General features: G+C 42.9%; 1 protein-coding gene across 1 annotated transcript; it reads right to left on the reverse strand.

The window, feature by feature from the left end:
* Positions 1–2,067: 2,067 nt before the first annotated feature.
* timp2a (TIMP metallopeptidase inhibitor 2a) lies at positions 2,068–16,155 on the reverse strand. Its single transcript, XM_061810607.1, has 5 exons — positions 15,707–16,155; positions 8,947–9,047; positions 8,748–8,856; positions 6,891–7,015; positions 2,068–5,562 (listed from the first exon to the last, which is right to left on the reverse strand). Exons 1-5 carry the CDS (start codon positions 15,834–15,836, stop codon positions 5,365–5,367), a joined length of 663 nt encoding a protein of 220 aa, XP_061666591.1. The 5' UTR covers positions 15,837–16,155; the 3' UTR covers positions 2,068–5,364.
* Positions 16,156–16,628: the final 473 nt, after the last annotated feature.

A 16,628-nucleotide genomic window follows, 5' to 3' on the forward strand; every position in this document is an offset into this window, starting at 1 on the left:
TGACAATTTGAAATTTTGGTACAGATTTTTACAAGAATCATGGAAATTGACACTCTAGATTTGGCTTTGCGGGCCACATAAAATCATGTGGCAGGTCGGATCTGGCCCCCGGGCCTTGAGTTTGACACCTGTGGTCTACAGAATCATCACCATATTTCATAAGGTAAATGATTATAAAGTGATATTATCTCAAGAGACCACTGTAATGCACCCCCCCCCCAATTAAAAAGATATGAAATAGAACACACATTTGTTTCTGAATCATCCTGACGTTCACTTTCACTCGGACTCCATTTTGGTCCAGTAACAACTTTCCTCCTCCCTGCCGTGTTGAGCTCGTTCTGCTGACCTCTCTCTTTTGCCCACTCTTGAACTTTTCTTCCACCAGGCGTTGCACCTTTTCTCCACACAGCCTTTTCTTTTGTTTAAAAAAAAAAAAAAAGTTTTTTGTGCATCTGTTTATTTGCAGTTTGCACGTTGTCTCTTCCTTCTGCTGTATGGAAATAGCGGGAACGAGCGTAGGCGGTGAAACGCGAGCAGCCTCGGCCATGTCGTTTGCATGCAACTAAAGACAACAAACCAACAACGTGACTCATCGGGGGAAAGTACAGTAAAGGGATGAAAGTGCCCACTAAGTGAGCGTTTTCTTCACTTTTTCTTCAGAGCGAAAACAACGTCAAGGATGGAAGTGTACAAAATGCGAGATGCAATTCGATTCGCGATTCAAAGATGAACTTCTTTAAAGAAATAAATACTGGTATACATGTTGGTACAATGTCCATCCATCCATCTTCTTAGCCGCTTATTCTCACAAGGGTCCGGGGGAGTGCTGGAGGCCAAGCCGTCAATGGACAGGAGGCGGGGAACACCCTGAACTGGTTGCCAGCCAATCGCAGGGCACATAGACACAAACAACTGCACTCACAATTACACCTTGGGGCAATTTAGAGTGTCCAATTAATGTTGCATGTTTTTGGGATGTGGGAGGTAACCGGAGTGCTCGGCGAAAACCCACGCATGCACGTGTACAAACTCCACACAGGCGGGTGCGGGATCAAACCCGGGACCTCAGAACTGTGAGGCCAACGCTTTCCAGCTGAGCCACCGTGCCGGCCAAGATGTAACAATAATTCTTTAAATTTATTAGTATCCCCACCGAGACGTACATATATTTTATGCTTCAGTATTTTATATACATATGCTACATTACAGTATTTTTACGTATATGACATGATGCCAGCTGGGATAGGCTCCAGCACTCCCACGACCTTCGTGAGGATAAGCGGCTAAGAAAATGGATGGATGGATGGATGTAACATCTCATAAAACCATAACTCCAGTATATCACTGCAAGTACTGAACAGTTATTCTAGCTGAAACTAATTTTCCGCTAGCGGCCACTAGAGGACGCCAAAACTACAGGCCACCATCTTTCCCGATGTTTGACCCATTTTACAAGTTCGGGAAGTTAGGAAGTAAACATCTGAGGCCAAAGTCAAAAGCAGATGTTTAAGGTCACAGGGGCCTGACATGAAAGCAAACACGCACATTTGCAACACACACACACACATATAAGTTTGCACTAACTCACACATACACTCCCCGAGAGAAGAAAAGATTTTAAAAATTTAACAACTTTATGCTCATAAAGACAGGAATCAACAGAAACGACAAAACCTGCTCTCTGGCCCGGGTCCGCACATTTTTCAAATATTTTCCAAGTGGCGTCAAGTAACTCGCGCGATTTGTCCGCCGCGTCTTTCCCACTCGCTAGCAACCTCCATACTGAGGCTCGGAAATAAACAAACACTTAGAAATAAATAAACAGCACTTGGACATCAAAAGATGAGTACAGTGTCGGATATTTGTTTATTGCGGCGCCTTAAAATACTTCTGTGAACGATGTCGGGAACTGCAAAAGAAAAGACACATCAATGTAGGGCAGATCCAAACAAATATTAGTTCTCAATATGTTTTTATATACTATACGAGCAGTTTTAGAAGTGCTCCAATGGAATCCAAATTTTAACGTTAAAAAAAAAAAAGAGGCCAAAAGACTTTCATCCTTTTTCAAAGACATCTTTTTATTTGATAATGCGGTATATTTCTGTCTTGCTTTTTTTTTTTTTTTTTTTTTTGCCGGACGTACACAAAGCATCGAACACATGCACGGTGGACTAATATTATTATTATTATTATTCACACAAGAAAAAATAAAAAATAAAAAAATGGAATGAATATTCTTGCGTTACTCTCACGGCGCTCCAGCGCAAGAGGACCCTCTCGTCTCGACGGCTAAACATTTTTTTCCAAGAAAATTAATGGGGGGGGGGCGGGGGGCGTGGCAAACTACACAAAAACAATAACACAGAATGAAAACTTCAGTTTAAATTATGCCTCTAATATTCCTTTTCATACCTAATGTATACAAACAATCGCTCACCAATTTATCAGGTACACTTTCAAAAAAAAAAAAAAAAAAACCCAACAAAATATTACCTTTTTGGAATCATGGATTTTATATATAGCCTGATAATGGATACATGGGGAATTATGAAGCATTCCAAATTCCAGTCAACGATGGCATAAAAAAAGTAAAAAAAAAAACATGTGAACATTTTGTGGTTCATCAGAAAAAATTTAAATGGTGGCAGGTGTGCGAAAACAACCCACCCCCAGGGTGTGTACAATTGTGCAACCACAATATCTTAATTTTTTTAAATTCCCCTCCCGAAAAGATATATATTTTTTTTAAATCAATTGATGAGTACAGGGCATAGGTCACATTTACGTTGTGAACTTTTTAGATTTTTTATTTTGATCTCAATTTTCTAGATTAAAAAAAAAAAAGCCATTCAAATGCTTTACATTATGGCACAGGCTGCCCTGTGAGGTTTAGCTACTGTACTTTCTGCTGAACATTAAAAAAAATAATATCAGGTTTTAAAATATATTTACAATGTCTTTTACATGTGTTTATTTTGTTGGCTTTATCTCAGGATACAGTACTGATTAAAATGGAAAGTGCCTGTATACAATTTTTTTTAAGTGTTTTTATTTGCATACAAATCAGCGCCGTATTACGTGTGCTCTAAAAGGTGGACCGAAAGCTTCGGCGAGTGGGACATGGAAAAGGCCGCACCCCATATATTGGTAATAGTCAAAATGCACACGTGATCCATAACAAAGAATAAAAATATCATTTTTAGGCCATTCCACGTGACAAGATTGTTTGCTTTACTGGACGACTGCGATCATCATTCAAAAGAGGCAAAAACTGCTTGAGGGGGGTTCCATAAACATAACAACAATAATATTAATACTAATAATTGTAACATCGTCAGTGTTCAGGCCTTTCTGTACGGGAACGGTTCCTCAGAGAAAAAAAAAAGTGCAAATCTAGTGAACTAAGGCAGTAAATAATTCATCAAAAATAATACTAATGGTCAAGTCAGGATAAATAGGTGTATGCGTGGGTGCCTCCGGAAAGAATAGAACACTGTGAATTATTGCTCCCATTTAACATAAATTTCAGTACAAGAGACGAAACAAGAGGCTTATGAAACTCAAAAATGTGGACTCACTAAAAACAAAATAGAAAAATGACGATTCGATTCTGTTCATAAACTGACTCAGGTTAGGAGACTCAGTTGACTCATTCTGTCGATTCACTGACTCCATTTAGCGGCCAAAGAAGAAATTACACAGACTCAAAAGATTCAGTTGGATCGGTAAACTGATTCAGATGGGATCTCAGTTGTCTCGTGTCGATTCGTTGACTCGATTCAGTAACTCTGAATCCATAGGACATCGTCATCCAAGATTACCGACTCAAGTTAGCAGACTCCAAAAACTGGTATATTTGGGTTGTTGGGCTCAAATGACTCAGTTGTATTAATTCACTAATTTGAATTAGTTGAATCTGCGGAAAGTACGCAGATTCAAGATGATCAAAGCTGTACTGACTGGATTCAGTTCATTTGGATGACTTGTTGTATTGGTTCACTGACTCAAGTTGATTGACTCAAATGACTCTGGTGTATCGGTCTGTCGGTGCACTTCAGACCATTGACTCAAGTGGGTGGACTCAGAAACTCAAGTCCATCTTATCACGGAGTCCGTTTTGCTGACTTTCTTGTATCAGTGACTAAAGGGGCTCAAATGAATCAAGAAATCGGGCTCAGCTGACTAAACTGCCCGATTCATTAGACTCAAATGAGTTCAATCCTGACGAGCAATGACTAGTTGGATCGGTTCACTGATTCGATTTAAATGATTCAGCTGTATTTTTCCAAACATTTGCACGTACACGAACGGCAAAAATGGACCCGTGACAAAGCAATCGTATGAATTTTAAACTTTGTTTTTTTAAATGCTAGATCTCACCACAGAAACAGCAAAAACGACAATATTTGATGTTTAGGCTTAGTTTGTCTTTCCATATATCATATCATGATAGTATAAATTAATGATATTGAAATATTTAACTTTTGTCCAAAGACACCAGTCATAAAGAAAACTATATTTTATCAAGCTTTGCTTCAAATAATCAAATCAATAATCTATAGTCATGCTCGTTAGAATAGGAGACGCTAACAGAGAAAGTCAGATAACGTGTTTTCCTGTTTGGTCACGTGACCTTTCGCATATAGCAGATAAGCGGCATCATAGGACTATTGTGCGCAACGGGGACACACATTTTTCCATATTTGTGCAAAATAAGCCTCTTGTTTGAAGACGGTTCACTATGCTTCATGGAAAATGGGAGCAAGGAAATGTCGTGTACGTTCACACACACACACCACACACACACACACACACCATAGATTTGTCCAGTGAGCTATTTGTCACCAAATGAAAATGTCGGATCGTTTTGCTTTCAAAACGAGGAAGAGCCTGATGTGGGCGTGCTTCAAAAAAAGATACACACAAAAGATGAATTTAAAAAAAAAAAAAAGGCAACTTGGAATTTTGGCTTTGGATAAAACAGACAATGAGGTCATAGAAGTGAATCATCGTGCGCAGCTCGCGGATCGATTGGTTAGGACTTGGACGTAAAGAGCTTTAGAGGAAGTGCTCTGTCGCTACACACATACACACACACACACTCGCACAAAACCCTAAACCCCCCCCCCCAAAAAAAAAAAACCCTAAGTTCTGTCCTCCTGACGCCAGCCTCAGGAGGAAACTACATCATCACTAACTAGACCAGTCTCATGCCTCAACCGCGACGACAACAAAGAACGCTCATTTGGTTTAAAATAGACACAGAGAGGCTACAGATTCGTTTTCCCCCCTCGAAATCAAAACGGCCCGACGGTTGCGTGAGTCGAAATTTTCAGGCCCGAGCGGAGGGGGCCTACCCTAGGGGTCTTCGGCGTCCAGGAACTCCTTCTTGGGCGGGGCCACGCCGCGGTACCAGGAGCAGGAGCCGTCGGCGCGCTTGACGCAGGCGTAGTGGTTGGCCTGGCGGCCGTACACTTGCTTCTCGATCATCAGATCTGTCCACAAGCACTCCTCAGGGGCCGAGATCTCGCAGGGAAGCAGGGGGCATCGGACAATCTACGGACCACCAGCCCCCCCGCACAAATTGACATTTGTTTATAGGATGCACTCAACAATCTTACATAACAGAAACTTCGTTAAATTTCTATAAGCTGTATTATTGAACATTTCAGTGGCTTACTTGGAAATGTTTTCTCTATTCATTTATACATTTACCGTAATTCACGGCCTACGGAGCTAGTTAGCACCGCGCTAGCATTAAACTCTTTCTGTGTACCGAGGCTTATAACCAGGTGCGCTAAGGCTAGCGCCGCGCTAGCATTAAACTCTTTCTGTCCACCGAGCCTTATAACCAAGTGCGCTACGGCTAGTGCGGCGCTAGCGTTAAACTCTTTCTGTGTACCGAAGCTTATAATCAGGTGCGCTAATGCTAACGCTAGTGTCGCATCACCGCATAAACCGCAGGGTTGAAAGCGTGTGAAAAAAGTCGAACTTGTAGGCCGTAAATTACGGTATTTAGGCGGCGCTGTAGCCGACAGATTGGGACGTCTGCCTCAGGGTTCTGAGAAGCCGGGTTCAAATCCAGACTTGCCGGTGTGGAGTTTGCATTTTCTCTCTGTTCCTTCGTGGGTTTTTTCCGTGAAGTTTTCAAAATAAAACTCAACGCAGGCAAGGTCGGATTTGAACCCGGGTCCCCAGAACGCTGAGGCAGATGTGCTTATAAATCGTTCATCGTGCCCTGTACTTATTAGATATTTATTTATCATAATTTGTACTTCCATAATTTATCTTTCGCTGTTTTAGATTGTAATTTACATAAAATATTTCATTTGAATATTATAACTAAGAATATCTTAAATCATTCTAATCTCATATTTTTTTTATTTATTGTAATTATATTCAGCTATTCATTATTGCAATTCATTTTCACCACACAGTATTCTAATTTTGGAAATCATTTCTTTGAAAAATATTTACTATAAATATTTAAAATGCTTTAATCATTTTATATTTTTGTTGTAGTTATGTAATTGAAATTATATTTAAATGCTAATTATAATTACATGAATCAGTGATATCTTTTTTTTCTACAATATATGGAAATACTACATAATCCATTACATATCACTTGTTTTCTTACATATTTGTGGACACTATTAAAATTGTAGATTGAAATTTTAAGCTAGAAAAGTTTCTCTCTCAATAGTTGACATTTGCTTTGCAATAACCAATATTGACATCTTTTGATCTAAGGAAACATTTGGCAAATTATTGACTAAAACCCAAGTTGTAAATGATCTACTTTGTGTAAAAAAAAAAAAATAATAATAATAATTAAAAAAGAAAAAGCTGATAATATAGTTTTATTGACGCTCGGCTCTTACCTTGCACTCGCAGCCCATCTGGTAGCGTTGGCTGAGACTCTTCTTCTGGGTGTTGCTCAACAAGTCCCACGGCATAATATAATCGCACAGCGTCACGTGCATTTGCCCGCCGGCGTCGGCCTTGCCTTCAAAAAGGACACGTATACATATTTTTTGTTGTTTGCTTATGAAACATCTGCTGAGGTTGCAGTAATCTTGTCTCCGGAGCGTGCTGCAGCGTCACATTCAACAGAACCAAAGTCTTTGCAGCTGCAGGGAGGATGAGTCATGCAGCACCGGATAGCGATAGTAGGCCAGGAACTTGTATGTGTTCTCATTTTGCAGCAGGGAACATTCTAGTACGTAATAAAGGCGGAAAGAGTTCCCACATTTGGGAAAGGACAGGAAACGTAAACAACCACAGTGCAGCTCAGCCTCAGTTGTGAAGACTTCACAGCTAGCAATGCGCATTTGGAACGGCACGGGGAAGAACTACTTGGAGGAAAAAGAAATAAAAAATGACATTGATGTTTTTATAGCGTCATAACTCTTGTCTGCTGTGTCCATCCATCCATTTTCTTTGGCGCTTATCCTCACGGGTAGCGCTGGAGCCTATCCTGGCTGTCAACGGGCAGGAGGCGGGGTACACCCTGAACTGGTTGCCAGCCAATCGCAGGGCACATTGAGACAAACAGCCGCACTCATAATCACACCTTGGGACAATTTAGAGTGCCCAATTAATGTTGCATGTTTTTGAGATGTGGGAGGAAACCGGAGTGCTCGGAGGAAACCCACGCAGACTTTGGGGAGAACATGCTAACTCCACACACACACACACACACACACACACACATACATATATATATATATATATATATATATATATATATATGATTAAATGTATTTTTTTGTTGTATGCATTTTGGAAAATTGAGAATATTTCATTTTTGGGAGGACAAATTAACTACTCAAAATAAATAACTAATTAAAAATAATGTCTAAATATTTTGAATATAGTAAAATAAAAAATTAAATATTTTTACCTCAGAAAAAAAACCCCACAGTAACAACATAATGAAATGGTAATTAAAGATTACATGGCAGCATGGTGGATCAGCTGGTAAATGGTTAGCGTTACAGTTCTGAGGTCCCGGGTTCAATCCAGGACCCGCCTGTGTGGAGTTTGCATGTTCTCCCCATGCCTGCGTGGCTTTTCTCCGGGCACTCCGGTTTCCTCCCACATCCCAAAAACACGCAACATTAGTTGGACACTCTGAATTGCGCCAAGGGATGATTATTAGTGCGACTGTTTGTCTCTATGTGCCCTGCGATTGGCTGGCGACCAGTTCAGGGTGTACCCCGCCTCCTGCCCGTTGACAGCTGGGATAGGCTCCAGCGCCCCCCCGCGACCGTCGTGAGGATAAGCAGCAGAGAAAATGGATGGATGGATAAACAATACATCGTGATTTAATACTGCAATCCCATCATTTGTGCTGCTCTTCCTGGTGTACCCGCCTACGCCACCACGAGGCAGTATAGTATTGTTTTCCCACCACTAAGTGACTCCATTTTTAAAAAACTCACTAAAGTGTAATTATCTTAATGTTTACTGTGATCGTAAATGTCAACTGGGAGTGGTATTAAATCGCTTGAAGCCTCTTTTTGATGTATTGCTGAATATTAACTGCTGTTTATTGCAAATTGAGTTGAAGTAAGTTCACTGCCACCATGCAGCGCTCGTATCGGGTATTATTAAATTCATAATTCAAAAGTGGGCCTCTTGCACAAAAACAACCCAACCCCGACATGCGTAACCATGTATTGATTATCGTTTGTTTCATTGTTCGATTCCCATCGCCGCAGTCGAAAAGCACACACCGGAGATCAAGTACTCCTTCTTGCCACTCGTGTCCAGGGTGACGCCGCACACTGCCGACACAGGCGCGGTGAAGATGGTGTCGATGTCCTGACTGGGTCCCTTGAACATCTGAAGAAAACCACAAAAAAAAAAAAAATATTGAACTTGAAGTATTCGAAAAAGCACAAAACACACACACACAGATCGCTTTGCGCTGACCTTGATCTGCTTGACGTCGTACTGAATCCTCTTGATGGGGTTCCCGTAGATGTCGTTGCCGGAGTCCACCTCTCGCTCGCCCACCACCTTCGCCCGGATCACTGTTGAACGAAACGCAATTTTTCAAAACCTCGTTTTAATGAGTTTTTAAATCAACGAGGGAAAAACGGCTTGCGTGTGGAATTATGATTCCCCCCCCCCCGCAACAGTGCAACGGCAAAACCCTCCTGGGGGCTTTTTAACATTTTGACTGACTCTTCCTGCTTCCAGACGTGACCAGCTGAATCGGAGCCCCTATACGATGACTTAAAAAAAGCCCCCCCACCCCACCAACTCTATTTAAAGAACCTGAAAGCTGATACAAGCGCAGTCTGCGTGTGTGTGTGTTTGGCGACGCCCAAGCTTCAGCTATGCTTACGACATTAAATTCTCAATGGAAAATGTGAGCGAGCGAGTCAAGGAAAAACAATCAAAAGTGGGTAAAACACACACACACAAAGATACACACTGTGGACTCAAGCACACCAAGTTTGGACTCCGACACCCATTTGTACACCTCAAAACTGTAACTTAATAACCACTCTGTACTATAAAAGTTCATTCATTCAATCACTGCCCTTTTTTTTTTTTTTAAATCCAACAGATTTTTCTTTCCGACGGTCATCATCATCATCGTGAAGTGCTCTTACGCGTACTTCTTCAGTTTTAGAGTGCCTGCAGCTTTTAAGCGTTTCATACACGATCGAATAATGCTCATCTTTATGCGCTCGGAACTGTGTGCAAACCTCAGCATTTTTAGTCGCACTCGGCAAATATTCAAGACTCACACACACACACACACGCGCAAGCACACACACACACACATGCGTGCGACTGTGATTGTACCTGGCTAACGTTCTGGCCTGCATTCCTCTGTTTTTTTTTTTTGTTTTTTTTTTCCCCCTCGTCCCGCTCTCGCTTCCTGACCTCATTCTGAGTCGCGATCTAACGAGGATTGGCGACGGGGGTGCAAAGCCGACAGGAAGTTGCCGTTAAAGCCGCTGACTCCGATGTATACGACACGCTGGTGAACAGAATGCAGAAGTCCGGAGGTCGTAGTAAGGTTTAGGACGACGTACCCGAACAGGAGGCCCCAAAACCCAGTCGGTAGTGCCACATGCGAAGTTCCGTAATTTCCGGCCTATGACTTTTTCCCCACACGGTTTCAACCTTGCGATTAATGCGGTGATGCGGCGCTAGCGTTACCGCACCTGGTTATAAGCCTCGGCCCTGTTAGCGTTAGCAATTGATGAGCACGTCTGCCTCAGAGTTCTGAGGACGTGGTTTCAAATCTGATCTTGCCTGTGTGGAGTTTTATTTTGAAAACTTTGTGGAAAAACCCCCCACGAAGGAACAGAGACAAGATGTAAACTTCACACAGGCAAGACCGGATTTGAACCCAGATCCTCAGAACCCCGAGGCAGACGTGCCAATCTGTCAGCTACAGTGCCGCCCTAAATACCGTAATTTACGGTCTACGAGCCACGACTTTTTTCACACGCCTGCGGTTTATGCGGTGATGCGACGCGAGCGTTAGCGCGGCGCTAGCATTAGCACACCTGGTTATAAGCCTCAGTACACGGAAAGAGTTTAACCGGCCCTGTTAGTGTTAGCGCTAGCGTTAGCGCGGCGCTAGGGCTAGCATTAGCATTCAACTTTCTTGTGTTTTAACGTGGGCACTTGCGGCTTTTACACAGTTGTGTCGTATGTATGTACCAAATGGTGTTTCCTTTACAAATGTACTAGGTGAAGCTTATAACCAGGTGCGCTCTTTAGGACGGGAATTACGGTAGTTCAATAGCTACGTATCATTATAAGAGGGTGCATGAAAAAGGAGCTATGCCGACAACTGAGCAGGAAGGTTTGAAGCGCCCTTATTGAGGCAAATTTAAGGACAAAATCTAACTAGTCATTTCGATGAGCCCCAATCGGAACTAGGTAAACCAGACAGATGGGTCGTGCTAAGTTGTGACCCGTGTAAGATGAAGGCACCAATTATAAAAGAATAAGCTCGCCGCAGACTTGAACTGTGGGAGTGGACGACGCTAACTGTAGAAGAAGAAAGGGAACTTTACAGAAGAAGACCCGACTGAAACGTTAAAAATGTGGACCAGAGAAGATGCTAATCATGGACAAAGACGCATGAGGATGGAAACCAGTGTGTAAGAGGATAATGCGATCGCTAAAATATACAAAACGCAGAAGAAGACAACACTGGAAACCGTAGAAGACAGAAGTATATTCAGATGACGCAAAATGAAGAAGATGAGAACTTTAGAAGACAAGAGGACAAACTAAACTGTAGAAGACAACAAGAACGCAAGTGTAGAACACTAAAGTGTGGACCACAAAATAAGGCGCTCACTGTTAGAAGAAAATCGCAGAAAATGTGAAGCGTAGTAGACACGAGGAGGAGGCTCATGCGATCCACATAGATGAAGCGGGAACGATGAAAACCAAAGACAAAAACTGCAAAAGAAGAGGATAATGCAAACTGTAGTAGATGCGAGGTGGAAATCGCAGAACACGCGGTGCGTAGAGGACCAGGACAATGCGAGCCCAAGAAAACGCAACGTGGAACCATAAACCGATGCGACCCAGAAGTGCGCTTTCACAGTGAAGTCAAAGGGACTGCAGATCAAAGACCGCAAGCTCATGTGATCAGCGCCCGACCGCCAATCCAGCAGCAAACCACCGAGTGACCCACATTTCTCTCGCTAGCGCTGTCGGGATGGAGCCGAATGACTCAGACGGGCTGATTCTGGACAACTTTTCCACGCACAAAAACTCCAGCCCACCACGGCGACCCCCCACCCCCTCCTCCATCCATCCAGCCCACCACCACCACCACCACCACCACGGCGACCCTCTTCCTTTTCCATCTGCCGCCACATGTTGAGCCAATTACATCAGGCCGCGCCGAAGCTAAAATGTCAGCTGTAATTTCCGTCACGTCAGCCTTATTAGCCGTCTGCGACGCTTAATGCGCAACAGCAGCATGTGAACGAAGCTTTATTTTGAAATGATCCCCCAGCCTCGCTCACCCCGGTTTAGACTTCCTCCTTTTGTTGGTTCAGCTCACCAAATATTAAAAGCTGAAATCTAAAAGTTCCCCTTTGTGGAACCGAAAGGGGATGTTGCATCATTAGTCTACGGCGCTACAAACAAATGAAGCCGCCGCTCTACTGTGTTGTTGTCTATACACAAGATAACAGACAGACTACTACGGGGGCAGTGGAACATCGGGGCGCGCAGACGATTGCGTCGAATCCTATTTTCGCCGAGGTTTGAGGCGCGAGCATGACGCTGCGCGATCGCCGCGGCTTGCGGGCCCGACGTGCAGCATCAGCGACCGTGAAAACAGCTGCTGGGGCGCGCCACTTATTTACAGTGTGGAAGCCATTTCCGCTTCACAAACACCCGTTGTCAGACCGCATGATTTTGACAGCGTCGTTTGCAGGAAGCGCACGGAGACGTGTGGCGAGAAATAAAAAAAAAATCCTTTCCACGACTGTTTTGCCGTGTCACGCGCAAACCCCAAACCACATTTTAGACTTCCTGTAAAGGTCTGTTGACTCACAAAAGGCCTAAAAAAAACACACCGGCTCACCAAACACACACTGATCGGAGACATCTTGTTTCTAAAATAATAATTAAAAAAAAGGAATCAGATACATATTCCTCTGGAACATTTTACACTAACAAGATGGCTGCAAACAGATGTGTTTGTTTATGAGCGCAGCGTCGCCAATTTAGCAATTTGGTCGGTACATCGACTGATGTTTCCGACCCTCCCTGGCGACCATTTTCTTTTGTCAAAGAACAACCTACAAACTAATTTCTGCTAAGATATGGACAACATACAGTAAGCAAAATTATTCTTGCAGCCCTTTTCTGTACTTTTCCACGAGCATCCTCAAGGCAAATAGTGCATCTGTGGTACTCATTCTAGGCATGAAATCATATTGTTGTTCGCAGATACATAGTTCTGTCCTGAGTCTTGCCTCCACTCATGTGGCACATGATCTTTGTTCCTCTGTAGTTTCCACAGTGATAAACATCGCCTTTGTTCTTAAACATGGGGACGAGCACACTTTTCCTAATACCGCTACGACTACTGCTACATGGAAAAATTGAATCTGGAATTAGCAAGGTGCAGCACACCCGTCCACAAACCCATTCATTTTGTATGTGCTACAGAGGCGCGAAGATAAAATACCGCACCAGATAGCGATGCTCACGGTGGGAGTTTGTCATTGCGGCAATAGGCAGCGCATCTAATAGGAGAAGGGTTAGCACAGTCATTTCAGAGTCAAGAGTTTTTTGTCAACGGTAAAGCATGTGTTATAAATGTGTTATTAACACAGAACACTAAAAAGGAAAACTAAAAAGATGAAAAACAGTTTAACGGCGCACGGTTTCGGGAATCATCTTCAAACACATGATATGTTTAGAGGCAAATCTCTGATTTCACTCAGGAGGGTGCGCAGCTCTTTTGAAGTCCCCGCAAAACTTCCATCTCGCGTTCCCGCCCCATCAAAGCCTCTTGAGTACAACCTCTAAATCATTCTCGCTCGTCATCCGAAATGTCCCACTGAGTCAGAAAACAGGAGACAACAACAACGAGGAGGTGCAACTTCTCACAGAAATTTTCACACACTGGGACTTTCGTCCCCCCCCCCCCCAACCCCCTTGCTTGAAAACACAGCCTGGATGTCAACCAGATGTCATCGGAGCCCCAGCGCTCCGCATCCTGCGTGCACTTGTGAGCATGTCTAATGTTTTTTTTCTTGGGGTGTGTTAAAACTGTTGAGAAGCATTCCTGTAATTCCAAATCTTGCACCACACCTCCTCACAAAAAAAAGGACTGGAAATCAAGTAAAAGAGGGAGGGGGGGGGGGGACGGGGTTGCAGAGATTCGGTTTCTTCTAACCCGACCGCCCGCCCAACCCTTTAGTGAAGCCGACCCTTTCGACACTGTTCCTCTCTTTTCCCCCTCCACCGTGCCACGTTGCCCCAGCCGAGCCCCGTCGGCGTCCCGGGGGCCACGTAAACTTCCAAAGTGTGCGTCTGATTTACTAGAAAGTAAAATACATCAACAATAAAAAATAAAAATTAAAAAAAATGCAAAGTGGCATACGTGTAAATCGGAACTATCATTAGATCACTGAGTGGTAATGAGTGACGTGAGATCGCCCCCCGTTTCCTTGGCAACTCGGGGCCACTTTAAACTTTAAAGAGCCGTAAAGAGCGCAACACTGGCCCCACGCCAGAAATGACACCGCGAGGTGGCAGGACAGGAAATCAAACGCAAGACACGACACCACAGGGACTACGAAACGCAATTATTGGTACATTTTTAATGTTGCGACCAATTCTACAGTAGACTAGCGGCTAAAATGACGCAACGACATCCTCCTTCCGGTGCAAAAACAGGAACTTCCATATTTGACCATATTTAGGTTTTTCAAATGGGACTCTATAAGCATTTCATTACTGTTGTTTTTTTCAATGTGATATTTAGTTCATGTATATTGATTTTTCGCACGTTCAACTGTCACTTTCTTAATTTAACGTGGTACTCTAAAAGGCACTTTGAACATGTCTTATGTTTTAATACGTGACATACATGCTTTTAATCACCGCCGGCCCTCCCAGTTAACATGGATATTTGACATCTATAGCCGTCAATGGCAGTGAATGGATTTTAAAGGAAATTTTACAATTTATTTTTTATTATTCTTCATTTCTACATAAAAGAGGCGGGTGATAAAAAGAAAATAAAGCTAATAAAGCTAATGGGGTAACATCATTGAGAACCACAGCATTATACTGCAAAAACTAAAATCTCAAAAAAACCATCAACTTGAACATGTCTTGTGTATTAATACGTGACATACATGTTTTTAATCACTGCCGGCCCTCCCAGTTAACATGGATATTTCACATCTAAAGCCGTCAATGCCAGTGAATGGATTTCAAAGGAAATTTTAAAAATTATTTTTTATTATTCTTCATTTCTACATAAAAGAGGCGGGTGATAAAAAAGAAAATAAAGCTAATGGGGTAACATCAGTTGAGAACCACGGCATTATATTACAAAAAATAAAATCTAAAAAAGGTTTAACATCTCAATTCAATTTAAAAAAATTATGTGTGCTATATTTCTTATTACCAGGCAGTTTTTACATGAACATTTCACTTGCTTCAGCATTTTTTCCTCCCTGAAAATGTATTGATATTTCAAGATTTTATTGGTTATGAGTGACTCAAGCTAAAATATAAAGAATGCCACACGTCTATTGATGGTGTATTTTGTAAGAATCGAGTACAAATATTTTAATGTATAGGTGGGGGGTCGGTTTTGAGGCTATGTTTACATGAAATCTTGCCAAGTCAAATTTTCCTGTTCTACTGGCAATTAATTTAGCTTAAATTAAGCAGCCCAGCTCATTGAATTGCTTTTCTTCTTTTTTAGATTTTTATTAAGACCCTTTTTTTTCGTCAATATGGAGGGTTCTGTGGTGATCTTAAAAGGGGGGTCTGCAGGAGAAAGGCGCTGCGGTGCAAATCAGAATGCAGCCCGAGTGGTGGCCTTGAGCAGCACTAGCGACCGAAACACGAGGGTGCTAGCTGTGGCGCAAAACAACAATAACAACAGCAACAACAACAACAACAGCAACAACAAGCGTCTTTGGACATGCGTGGGCGGCGTACTCACCCACGTCGGCGTTGCAGAATGCCTGTTGCGGGTGCACCGGGGCGCAGCTGCACGCCTCGGCCAGCTCCTCCGCTCGCCAGACGAGCAGCAGTGCCAGCGTGCACAGGACTCCGTTCACGCTCAGCGGCATTGTTGACGGAGACCCGCTGGGGTGCTTGGAGGGGGGCTTCAATTTGTTTATTATCTTTTTTGGTTTGTTTCCTTGTTTTGGTATGTTGGCGGTGCAATATTCAACGTGAAACGAATCGCCCTCTTTTTCTTTTGTATAGGTATCTATTAATATTTTTATTGTTATTATTTTTTTTGGTTTGTTACCGGAGTAAGTCAAGAAGTCCACGACGCAGCGGACGGTTGGGGTGCGTCACAAAAGTGAAGTCGGTTTCGTCTGGCATTCGAGGTCCGCTCTGCTGCGAAGAGGCGTTCAAGGACTTTTAGTGTCGTCTGGCGCCCGTTGATTTTTATTGCGGATGATCCCTGGCCACGCCTCCTTCTTGGTACGGCAAGCGGGAAAGTCCGAAAAGGTCCTAATCGTGTCAACTGCACCCGTCTGCAAATGAAATCTGTTCATCCATCCAGTTTCCAGTTTCTGGGGCTCCCAAACCTTTTGGTGTCCACCCATTCCCGCCTCAGCACATACAAAAACAATTAATATTAACTCTTAAAAATGGAGCATCTCACACATTCAATAATGTCAAATTAATAACACCGGTAGATCAATGATGTAGTAGTAGCACTGATCCAAAACATTTTTTAAAAAAGACTGGATTGCTCATTGGCCACCAAAACTGAAGTCGCCATCCGCCATCTTGATCCTCCCAAAACAATCATGCTGACCTGTGCAGCGCCAGCGAATAATTGCATTAATCGCCAGTTTTGTGGCTGTGAGAAAACATTCCACAGGTAACTTAGAAAGATTTACTTT

This window comes from Syngnathoides biaculeatus, chromosome 22 (genome assembly GCF_019802595.1).
Source record: "Syngnathoides biaculeatus isolate LvHL_M chromosome 22, ASM1980259v1, whole genome shotgun sequence".
Classification (NCBI taxonomy): Eukaryota; Metazoa; Chordata; class Actinopteri; order Syngnathiformes; family Syngnathidae; genus Syngnathoides; species Syngnathoides biaculeatus.

Excerpts from the sequence above, each read along its gene's own strand:
- timp2a (XM_061810607.1), bottom strand. The coding sequence starts at position 15,836 with ATGCCGCTGAGCGTGAACGGAGTCCTGTGCACGCTGGCACTGCTGCTC. Across the intron at positions 8,857-8,946 it reads ACGACGTCAAGCAGATCAAG|ATGTTCAAGGGACCCAGTCA; the intron begins GTCAGCGCAAAG and ends GGTTTTCTTCAG. Across the intron at positions 5,563-6,890 it reads AGATGGGCTGCGAGTGCAAG|ATTGTCCGATGCCCCCTGCT; the intron begins GTAAGAGCCGAG and ends GGTGGTCCGTAG.